Source organism: Lathamus discolor, chromosome 5 (genome assembly GCF_037157495.1).
Source record: "Lathamus discolor isolate bLatDis1 chromosome 5, bLatDis1.hap1, whole genome shotgun sequence".
NCBI lineage: Eukaryota > Metazoa > Chordata > Aves > Psittaciformes > Psittacidae > Lathamus > Lathamus discolor.
In genome coordinates this window covers 68,693,303-68,705,788 of record NC_088888.1, presented here as the reverse complement: position 1 = coordinate 68,705,788, position 12,486 = coordinate 68,693,303, and the positions used below count along the sequence as shown (strand labels likewise).

At 33.4% G+C, this 12,486-nt stretch overlaps 1 protein-coding gene across 2 annotated transcripts in view; it reads right to left on the bottom strand.

Annotated features, from left to right (window-relative positions):
* The window catches only part of ASCC3 (activating signal cointegrator 1 complex subunit 3), a 270,142-nt gene that overhangs the window by 69,085 nt on the left and 188,571 nt on the right, over window positions 1-12,486 (bottom strand). For both annotated transcript variants that reach the window (XM_065681163.1, XM_065681164.1), the window contains 5 exons: window positions 9,361-9,515; window positions 5,624-5,722; window positions 4,977-5,145; window positions 2,833-3,053; window positions 1,358-1,443 (listed from right to left, as the gene is read on the bottom strand). In XM_065681163.1, the coding sequence (XP_065537235.1) occupies window positions 1,358-1,443; window positions 2,833-3,053; window positions 4,977-5,145; window positions 5,624-5,722; window positions 9,361-9,515 (730 nt within the window). The remainder of the gene's footprint in view (window positions 1-1,357; window positions 1,444-2,832; window positions 3,054-4,976; window positions 5,146-5,623; window positions 5,723-9,360; window positions 9,516-12,486) is intronic.

Here is a 12,486-nt window from a genome sequence, read left to right as displayed (position 1 = left end):
GAATTTTCAGAATTGTTTTAAGTAAATAAACCTGTCTGTTATCCTAACAAATACTATATAAATACCAAATAGAAAAGGGCAAATATGATTCCCAAACTTCCTATGGTTAATTTTTCAAAATGAAGATAATATAAGAATATTAGTTTGATAATAATTGGAATCAGAACATCCGGCCATCCTAGCTGCTGGCCATCCTAGCTAGGATGAAACACGACTATAAAGATACCTGCTGTCTGCATAAATCTCTGGTTTGAATAATGAGGCTAGAATGCTAGAAAGCAGTGTATCTGCATTTATTGGTGAAGTTCCATTAAAACTGGAGCAGGAATTATCCCAAGGTAATTGTTTGGGAAGATTAGCAGAGTTTTTCCAGTTGTTTGCCTTATTACCCTTTCAATTTCTACTGACAGCATCTAAGATGATCCATAATTTTATACAGAATGTAATGGATTTTTGACATTTCTACGATATATTCTACATCCAGTTAAACATTTAACAAAAATTCCTCAAAGTAATGTACATCTTCTCTTCAAATTTTGAGTCACAAGTAATAAATTTCAAAAAGGAAATATTATCTGAAAATATTTTAAAATTATGAGGTAAATAATTTATCCTCAAAGGCCACTAAAATAGAAAAAAAATCACAAATTAATAGGTCACTGATATAATAATGTCAGGAATCTCATTGGTAATTTCATGTATACAGAGTAGCACTTCTATTGAAACCTGAGGTGTGCTTTGAGCTTTAGCTTGGCAAAAAGCTATATGTAGGAAAGTCCCTAAATAATGCATCTTATGGATATAATTTTTAACGCAAGAAAGTCTAATTTTGGAAATCACCAACATGACTGATATACCTTATATGTCATAAAGTAATGGCTGACTTCCAACACTTGGGAAGATCAGCAGGAAATTGATGCTATGAAGGAATAAAACTCTATCTAATTTATATATGAAGAACCATATAGGAATATTAGTTCATGCAAGTCCTTTGAGTTCCTTTTAGCTGATTTTTCTAAAAAAAAAAAAAAAAAAACCCACCACCAAAACTTATTTTGGATTGCAATTTTGATTTCCAAGGATACTAGAAAGAGAAATCTGAGCTTCATGTTTGTTATATGTGCAAGTAATGAGAATAAAAATAGCTGGGTATTAAAGCATATCCATTTTTAAGTTTGGATTTTGCTATCACTAGTGTGACTACTGATAGCATTTTTTAAAAGTACTAGAAATTTGAAGGATAGTATACAATCAGAGCCTATTCTGAAATATTCAAGAGTATTCTGTAGATTTTATTAATACTTGAAGGGCTGTTCTTTTGCTTCTCATTTCTCTGATTAGGTAAGGAGAAACATACTTTTTACCAAGTTTTTCTTCAATCCTAACCTTCCAGTCCTCAATTCTCTCACGAACGAGTGCTTTTAAGGGCGCAATATACACTGCCTGCAAAAAAAGTCACAAAACCAGAAGTTAAACAAGAAGGTACCTATGAGGAAAAATATTTAATACTTGTGAGATTTGAACATACTCGTTCTCATTAAAATGATAAAGGTTTGAATTCCTTAAATGACCTACAACAGGATTCCATTTACAACAGGCTTAATACTTGAAAATAATGCTTTGTTTCCTGTGCCATTAACAAACAAATGAGAAAGAACAGTTTCTCAAAATGGAAGTATTTATCACAGCATTTAATATCACAACCTGCTTATATAAATAATGCCATTTTTTGACATGGCTATAAAATCTGCAAGCTAACATTCTAGAACAGAAATAATCAGAATTTCCAGCAGGCAATATCTTACCTGGTTTCTAGTTACGTCATTAAATTACTAAAACATTACCAATTAAACTAAAAAGTGGATTATTTTAAGCAATGTGTCACAATACTTTCTTCACAGAAGCTTGCTGAGCAGGTGGGAACACTCTGACACGTAGAAACAAATTTATTTACAGATTTATTCCAAATTAAATATTCAGAATTAAGAAGAATATTCCAGTTAAGTATTCTGAAGCTTTTGAACACGAAGAAACTGCTACATGAAGAATTCACACACATTCTTTAAAACATATAGCCAGGTTTTCACCTTTATTAAAATCTAAAAGATACAGCCCTTTGAGAACCGGCTATTTTGTAAATCTAACAGATTAGCTGAAAATGTATGAGTGTCTTCCTTACCTCACTTGGACTCACAAATTACATGAAGATACTGAAATTTCAAAGAATAAGGGATTTACGTACATGATTTCTGTTAATTTCAAAAGCTATTCTTTGGTTAAATCTCACAGTCAGATATAAATATATTTTCCAAAGACTTTAAAGCTAAAATGTGGTTAACTAGGACAAAATGGCCAAGTCAATATACAGATGTATATTCACTTTGAAATCAAAACTGCAAAAGCTGAGTTGTTCAGCTTTTAGACAATTTAAGAAATAAAACACAGGGGCAAGTTGGAACAGAAAATTGGTTTGCACTAATTAATTGCAACTTATTTGCTTAAATAAGAGAAAGACTGGGCTAGTTGGATTCATATGTAGAGGAACTAATAGCTAAAAACCAGTACTACTGCTAGTAGACGGAGATTAAAGCAGGAAATGACAGTAAGTATAGAAAGGGAAATCCAGAATGCCTGTATGTCACTTTAGTTGTACACTGATTAATATATAAAGTTGAAATAAAAGCACAATATATATAAAGCAGTGCCATTTCGTATTCAGACAGGTATAAGTTGGAGGAAAAAAAAATCTGATTGCCATAGTCTTTTTCTAGGCTTTTTTATTGCTGAAAACATGCCTACACAAAATAATTCTAGTAAATCTGTTTTACAAACCTTTGATGTGGGGTACTTGTTAAAAACTCTGAAGATGGCTAATTCAGCTGCAACAGTTTTTCCAGAACCTGTAGGAGCTCCAAGAAGAACATTACAGTCTGTGTGATAAAGCGTATGAAATATCTGGGTCTGGATAGGGTTGAAGTGTGTGAATTTGTACAGGGCTTCATATTCCCGATGTCCCAAGGCTGTGATAGGCAAAGGCTGAAGATCTAGAAGCTCTAAAACCACAAAATAATCATAAGTGTATGACAACAGACGCCATAACACAGTTTATTATGAAGATACAGATATTAAACAATAATTTAATGGAAAACAAGTTACATAGGAAATTGTTTTACTTAATATCTCATATGACAAAAAGTCTGCATTTGGGTCATTGTTAACTTTGATGAGGAATAATGAAAAGTTGATTTTGGAACTCTGAGGTATTTCTGCAAGTACTGTTAGTATTCTGATAGCTGTGAAGTACCCGTTTGCATAAATTAATATTTTCTTTAAAGCTGTATCCTTTTTACCCAGTTGTAGTAAGTTCTAAACTCATTGTATTAGATTATATGTATGTCCAGCTTCTTATGCTAACAGAACGTGGATCTGAAGGACAGCATAGTGTGTATATTTCAGTTTCAAGGAAAAAAATCTATTTAAGAAGGAAGGATTCTTTGGAGTTTCTAAGTTGATGGAGTAATACAAATCAGATGAGTAGAACTAAATCTTGCATCTAATCCTTTAAACGTGTAATTAAATACACAAACTTAGTAAATAAACTAACAACTTTTCAAGATATGATTCTTCATATATCTTGAGGGCATCTGCTATCCAAACAATTAGAGATTGTGGAATTTGGAAGATGATATATATAACCAGATTGGATTTGGAATCCTACCAAATTAAGGAAACTGCAGTGATTCTGCTATGCAGATGCTTGCTTTGAAGTTTGTATTTCTTTATTTTTTTTTTTTTTTTCTTTTGTGGCTGGAGGTCTCATTGTCTTTTCAGGGTGCTTCACATTAAGGTATGATATGGGAGTCATAAAATCTACTGAGGCAATGATGCCTAATATTCTTCACATGCTTTTCACTCATACCTTATGGCTGTTTAATCATTCCCACTGAAACTGTGATTTCTTGGGCTCTGACGAGGAGAAAGGTTTTTTGCCTAGCAGGGCCTCTATGTACTTCATTGTTGAGTGGGAACCAGATGGGAATTGAAATCAATTACCATAAATCCTGGAGGCTCCATAACTGGTGATGTGTAAATATCTTTCTGTTTCTTCTGAATAGTAGTCAGTGATCAGTCAATTAGATAAAAAGGTTACACATGCTTTTTCAGACAGCGTAGGTACAGTATAACAATAGCTAAACACTTCACAAACACATGTGAATTTATGCATGCCAAAGGACAACACCGTATAAGAACTGAATATTTCTGAAGGCACTCACTTCACAGACTGCTAGATGAGCCAAATGTAATTACAGTGAAAAGGTTTTACAATGACATCAGGCACAATGAATGTATAAGGCAATTTATGTATCCAGAAAAAAAAGAAGAAAAACACAAACATATGCTTCTGTGCCAAGTGTTAAAAAAGGAGGAGGAGGGGAAGGCCATGACTGGATCAGCAGTGCTGAACTGAAATGTGATGTTTGGTACTGTAACAGTGCTTCCTATGATGAATTAATTTTAGTAAAACAGTGAAAGGCCTCGAATTTTCAAAATTTTTACTGTTTTTTCTTTTCTGAATGCAGTTTTTAATGCAACTATCTACTCTAAGATTATTTTTAAACAGTCCAGAAGAAATGTAATACTTACAAACACTAAGATAAGACATACTATAACAGAGATTTGCTAAATTGTATATGACCGTTTCAAATTTCCTAAGTTTTATCGAGAACCTGGAGTAATTAAAAGACTGGCATTATGTTGAGATGAAATGAGCAGCTATTTGTTCATGAATTTAAAATTTTAGAGCGCTTTAAGTGTAGTGAAGAAATGGTTATTATATAATACAAATGTATCACAAAGTGAGATTTCATATACTTTTCTATGATGAAGCAGAAGACAAAAAGAGATTTATTGCACTATATAAGGAAAATCAGTATGAGCAAAATGAATTAAAACAAAATGATCAAATTTGAAGTTACCTGTGTGTGGAGGATGTCTCTCTGGAAGAATCAAATGTTGAAAATTTATAATGCATACAGCCTCTGCTCCTAACCATCTATCAGACACAGCTCGAATGTAATATTGAGAAGGAAGAGGTTCAAAAATTGGGATTGTGAACACCAGCAGTTGAGGTTCTTTAGTAATGACCTAATGCAAATGTGTAGAGAATAATTATTGCATAGACAAATCAGTAACTTTAAAAATCATGGTTTACATCACTTCCATAAGCATTACCAACACAAAGCAATAAAGTATTTGTGCAACTTCATGTGCAAAATATTCACACCTTTATAACAGATTTCACAACTAGGAATGTATTTTGTTTCCATGGACTTCAAAAGAAAAAATAAGGTTGGCTCTTCATCTTTTGCTTTAACAGAAAAAAATATTACAGTCTTCCTTCTTTTCACCTGGAAATAACTGTCCCATGAAAGGACAAGGAGGGGACATCTGAGATTAGAAAACATTTTTGTGGAACTCCAAGCTTATCATGCACATCTGAAATTGAAAGCTGTGCTACTGATTTGAAAATCTGCTTAGGTCAAAATACTGTTTGGCCTTACAGATATGTATCTCACTAACTTTATTTTTGTCTTGCTATGAGAAGCTGAATAAAGTTCATTACCTGTTTTTTTTGAACGATGAAGTACTCTGAATGGTAAATGTGATCATTAGTAGGGTCTTCCACCCAAATCCACCAGGGCTCTCCAACAGTGCCGTGTACCTTTAAGAGTAGAAAAGATAGCTTGTTACAGCTGCAGTGAGGTTATCTAGATTAGCTGGGTATATCAGATATATTTCTAAATGATGGAGGCTTACAAAGGAATACAGAAGGTAAGAACAATGTAATATTTCTGATTAGATCAAGCTGCTTAAAGATTATGTTTCAGTAAGACCTTGCTTAAGCTATGCATAATATAAATGGACATGACAAAAATGCAACAGAAGCTAGTGCCTATTTATAAAAAGACTGAACTTCTGGGGTTTCCCCATAGCTCATAAAAAAGAACTCCTCCTTTCTATCTTTTTCTTTCTTATATTTCTTTCCTTGGATTCAGTATAGAGGATTGTTGTTTGCTATTCAGTGCTCATTTTTCAGTCAAAACAACTCGGGAAAAATTGGATGCTGAATTGTGGTATTTCTCTCTTCCTCTCTCTCATCCCCTCTCCAACAGAAAGATACAGTAAGTGTATTCAGAAGGCTGTAGATCTAGTCATTGCTACAGGTGAATTGAGAAGAAGATAAATAGAGCTGTCTCTTGATGATTGCTATGCCATCTGGCAACACTTTATCTCATCTTAGATTTTTGTTTGCATTGTTGTGTACCTTTTTGTGCAATGTCAGCCACAAATCACAGCTAGGTAGGATGCTCAGTTAAGAATTTTTGTTTCTTTGTGCCAATGTACAAGCATGTTACTGACTATCTAGGAAAACTGCATAGTAAAGGCGTATGGAAGACATACTATTAAATGGACATATATTTCTGATGCTTCTGATTAGAACTGTGCTAAGGTACAAAACCAGCATGATGATCAAAAAAGAGTTTGTATTATTCCTAAACAATACTTGATAAAACCCAAAGTATGTAGTTGCTTCTAATGGCAATTTTAATGCTATAGGAATCTGGTACTGATTCACAGCACACACATTATTTTCAGCACAATTCATTATTGTATGTATGCTGGAAAACAGTCTGTACTGGCTTTTGAAGACAAAAATATGAACTAAGATAGAACTAAGGTGCTTTTGCTTCGTTTTTTAATACAGTTGTACAATAGATAAGCAGATGGACAGTAAAGACACTGTCATTCGTTTTCATTACATTTGGATTTCACTAGCAGCTTCACTGGGAAGTGAAGGAGTGAAACTGAAAGGACACAGGTCACTGTAGGTGACATTATGAAAAATTACAATGAGACTATTACTTCATCAGAGTTTAGGAGAATTTAAGAGAGGAAAGAGGAAATAAGGAAGGCGATAAATTTCAAAGCTCAGAGATTTTATTAGCATTTCTAACAGCATCTTCGTTTTGGAGAGTCCTGTGACAAAGCTGTATGAGGAAGGAAGCATAACGCGGGAACAGGCAATGCAACATGCTCTCCAGTAATGATTCCCTAGAACTTTGGGGAGCTCTTAATAATTGACACATACCTGTATTTTGGACAACCCTTGTTCTAAACCTGCATATCTAATTAATACTAGTTGCATTGTTCTATTTCTATTTCTGCTGGGCTCCTGGCTACAATACTTATTTGCTCTGCCTGGGTATGTTTATAGTCCTTTGCTTCTAATAATATAATAAAAATTTTCCACTGGGATATGGCTCACACTCTTGTACTGAACTAAAGGGCTCCCAACACTCAAAAGTGCAGTGATTAAAGATCAAAGTGATGCTGTATCTCATGACTACCAAACACATCTTTTTTCTTTTGTAAAACCAAGTGTAAAATCTGTGATAAGATTGTTCTGAATTAAGTATCCAGGTAAAGAAACAGTCTTAAACTGATGAAATGTTAGTTAAGTGAGGTATTGCAGTTAAGTACAGTATTTACATTTTTAGTATTCTGAATTCGACTAGTCCCATACTTTTAATGAAAATTTTGCCAGCTTGTTTTTGTACCAATTACAGTTATACCTGTAAGTTCCTCTAGCCTTCTGCAGTCTTCCGAAAAGCTTGCTAAAGTACTGTGTAATGATACAGAAACAGTTGTGGAGTGTCAATGGTTGAATTTAAAAGAGATATGAATTTTTAGAGACCATTAAAATTTAACAGCTTTTTTAAAATTTATTTACTGTTATAAAAGATTATTTTACTGAAGAAGCAATAAAATCAACAGCTACCTTACAAAAATAAAAAAAGGAAAAACAAAGTTTTCCAAGTTTTGATGAGTACCAATATATAAGTTCACATGAAACCAGCTCCATGAGTTGAAAAAACAATCATAATATTTCCAAGCAATCATTAGGAAAACTCTGCCAAGGGGTCATAGCAAAAAATCGATAGCTGAAGTTGCGCTATAACTTCAGAAGTTCAGAATCAAATTAAGAGACTATAATTCTGTATGCATCCCTTTTCAATTTGTAAAAATACAGAAGAACCTAGATTGCGTACAAAAATGTAAAAATGATTCAGGATATTACTTTGTATTAAGATACAGCTTAATACAAAGAACAGTTGTGAGGGTTTTTTCTGGTCTTTAATAGATTATGGATAAAATGGATGAAAGACTGAGTAATAAACCTTTGTTTCAAATCCTAAAAAGTAATTTTTGCTTGCCTTCCAAAGTATTGCACATAAATAAGACAGCAAAAAATAATTTATGTTATAATTAATGTTAGGATTTCATTCAAATATTTCTGTAATAAATCCAGGTAGCAAACAAAATCTAAGATTGTTAATCTCCTATTCATAAGATAATGTTCAAAGGAAAAGAAAAAGCCTTTAGGCAGGGAAAATAAAGTTTAAAATAATCTAAATGTTTTTGGAATAGAATTCTAATTTACTTGTGATTAAGGTAAATTTGTAATCTAAGGGATTTAAAAATTGTTTTGTAATAAAAGAACAGATATTTAATAGCCGCCTTTTAGAATAATTTGTCTTAAGTGTAAATATGAGAATGTAAAAAGAAAAATATGACTGCTCATTGAGGTATCTTTGCCTTTTCCTGCAGAAAGTTTCAGAAGTAACAGCAACAATACAATGCCCCCGTGTGGACATTTGTACTTAATTTAGATTTATCTTGGAACTATTTGTAATGAACAGTTTCTGAATCAAAGGGCGTGGGTATATCTAAATGTGCAACTAGTACAATTCCTTTTGTATAAATTTGCACCATAAAATATAGATGAATATAGCTCCAAACATATCACAGTTTTTCTGTTCATACGAGTCACAAAAGAAAAAGAAGGCACTGATACTGCGAATGTACATTTGTAAAGCCATAAAGAGGAGCAGAACTTGTCATACATGAACTGCATTTCAAGGCTTTATTTTCTGCATTTGACATGCATTCATAGTTCAGACAGCCATCTGTGTCTCCCTTTTTCTTGCTTCTCCTTTTTGGGCATATAACTCAAATCTGTATATAACTACTATTAATATTCAATATAAGAACTTGCTTCAGCATGTTATAAACAGCACAATCCAGTAACAACTAGTGGAAGTAAAGAGAATATCTTTGGTTGCTGCCTTCTACAAAAGTCCTTAAAGTCATTCCAGTCCTGTTATTGAATTTGTTTTTTAGCTAAAATAATATTTTATTTTTTTTTTTAATCCAAACAACTATGGACTCTCTGTGATCATCTTCTTTACTGAACCTGAATTAATGCTTCCAGTCCTCCCCCCACCTCCTTTTTTATACCTGATCATTCCATGTGAAGTCAGGAGTGATGTTCAGCCGAACTCGGAGGACTGTGCGGGTTATTGGCTGAATTGTTGCTTCCATTATGATGGAGGGAATTTGATGGACACACTGTTTTACCTTTAACCCAATCTTCACATGATGCAGCATATGACCTGCCAAGAAAACATTAGGTGTAACAAATTTGCATTTACAGGAAAAATAATACAACTCCCACTTTCAAATAGGCTTTTAGAGAGAAGTATTATTGCTTGTTTTGCTTTTATGTGCATAAATGTCTGACTCTCTTGACCTGGCATGTCTGAATATTTTGTAATACTTAACTTGAATTAGCAATTTATAGCTTAGAAAAACCAGTATTAACCCCACTGTTGGCTATAACTAAGGGGTTAAAATAACTATTAAGAACTCACACTGAAAACATATAATGTCAAGCTAGCTCTGTTTCCTTTACTGACTTTTTGACCAGGCTCTTACCAAGCTATGTAGTACTTTTTTAAAGCATGAATGCTGACCTTTTACTTAATGAAGGGCACACATTTGAACTTCTAGAATTCCTGTGTACTGATTCAAAGCAGACAGAACACTTTTCATAAAACTGAAGAAAGGTAAATCACTCAACAATGCACACAACTAGTAAACATCTCACAGCAGCTGTATCTTTCAGGATACACCAGTGTGCAACTGAGACAAACGGAAAACTAAATGCTGCAATGGATTTTATTTTCTATCACAGTCATGGTAACTAAGGCAATAAAATAATTATATTCATTAAAAAAAATTTCCTACTTGTATTTTACAGATGAAACCTCTGTTCCCTTGCTCTTCATTTTAAATATAAAACATACTACGTAGCAGTGATTTTTTTTTTCCTGAAAAATATTGCAACTTCTCGCTTATTTTGGGAAAGAAGGTGGATTTATCATATTTTCACTGAAATTCCTTATATAATTATGTGGAGCATATTTTAGATTTTAATTGTAATGGTCATAGGTACTAAGTTTTAAAAGCTACCTTACAAATGGCTAGTGATACTTTCTGATGTTGTGTCGTGATGTGATGTGCCCTGTGCACACTTTTGCATGGGAAGAAATCCCATTATTTGTATTATGTGCAAAGTGAAAAGGTGATACAAACCTTTTCTTGATATTGCACAAACTTTAGGGGCATAACATCTCACAATTGTTAGAGGGTTTGTTTTAATATTGTTTCTGACCTTCTCTCTTTGTTTTTCCTTATTTAACACACTGGCAGATTTTGCTCCACACAGGTGTTAATCTATACTCTGAAGTAATGAATGGTGACCTTGCTTAAGAAGCAAATCCCTAATGCAAATGTTTTAACACATATTTAATCAGTTTATTTTGCAGTTGGTGAAGTAAGTGCACCTCCAGCAAGTGGATAATTAAACCCCAAAACTATTCTCTTGTTACAACTTGGTGATACATGCAGTGTTATAGCATACTTGAACAGGGACTGGCTTTTGCAATTAGAGGTTAAACCTCAGAAACTCTGTTACATAAAGGTAGATGACATAAGCTTATGTAGGCAAGTAGGCTTTTTAGTGCCAAAAATCACTTTCTGTATCACGATGTGTGACGTGAACTGTGCTTGTACAGGACAATACAGAGGTTTTGTACGCTTACCTGCTAGGGGAAAATAAGGCTCCTCTCCCAGCTTCTAGTAAATATTATAAAACTCTCTCTCTTCCCCTAACCCTCTTTTTATTTTTTTTTAATAGTCACACTATTAAAACTATCAATGGCATTTAAGAAATTTTAAAACCTTCTCAAGAAAAGGTGACAATTTGAGAAAACAGTATGTTTAACAGAAGAAGAATAAATTTTGTTTATCCCACGAACTGTCATCTGTATTCTGAAAAACCAGGGCTGTGTCAGATAACACAGTGATTTCTTGGCTTGCTGGAAACTCCAGGGTTACACTGCAGTAGTGTCTAGATTAGTGTGGTACACTGGAATCCAGGATCAGTGCACACAAAGCAGGCTTCATTCACAGGGAGCGCTGGCACTCATCTGATGCTTTAATTCCCCCTAAACCATGAACTGAGTTAGCTATCCAGTTCCTGTCTTTTTTATCCCATCTCCAAGGTCACAATAACATTTAAAAAGGAGGAAATGCTGAGATTGAAACTAGTTATATGGAGTCAGACAACAGGCAGCACCTGGAAGCTATGCCTTTTCTCATCTGAACATGGCTTAGAATTCAAACAAAAATAAGGTTGCCAGGTGAGCACCTCCTTCACACCCTTGTGTCAGAAAGAGAGGCCAGACAGGAAGAAGTATGACATGTAACAGTATTTCACACAAATGCACATATCAGCTTGCTTTGATGTTTATAAGGCAGAAGAACATAAAATGTCATTACATACAGTCAGCAATGACATTTTCACAGTCGAATCCTAAGTCTCATCTACTTTCAAACTACATTAACATAAAACTAAACTAGATATTTTATAGACCTATATTGATATGTTTCCATCTTGTCAATACTAGTTCTGCTATGTTTAAGGAAGCAAAACTGGTTTTGTATCTTAATAGAAAATTTTTTCCTTTTCCACAGGTAAGCATGGGGAGAAAGAAGCATAAAAAAAGAAATAAACCCCCAAAGTAATACAATTAAAAAGACTGCACAAGTAGACAAGAAAATAACAAATCTGAATAAAAAGTGCTACAATGCTTTTGAAGAGAAAAGCCTGACAATGCTAGCTTTTCGAGTCCAACATTATATTTTTAATACATTTAAAATAATAAAATTATTATACTGCACAGCTAAAAATTTTCTCATGATATTTCAGCTTAACTTATAAAACAAAGATAGCCTCTAATTCTGCAAAGTTTTGCATATTTATTCAGCTTTTTCTAACCTAAATTGGGCATGTAACAAAGCTGCCTAAATTAGGAAAGCAGTTATTTTGTCAAGTGAAAGAATTGTCAAGTGAGAGGTCATAACTTCTACAAAAAAGTGCCTATGAATTGTATTTTTAGTCAAAAACCAGATTTAAAACAAATGGTATTTGTTTCTCAACAACTCCGTGATAACAGGTGCAAAGACAGACCAACTAAGAAAAAAAATACACTAATATAGGAAAAAGAAACATATTACCAG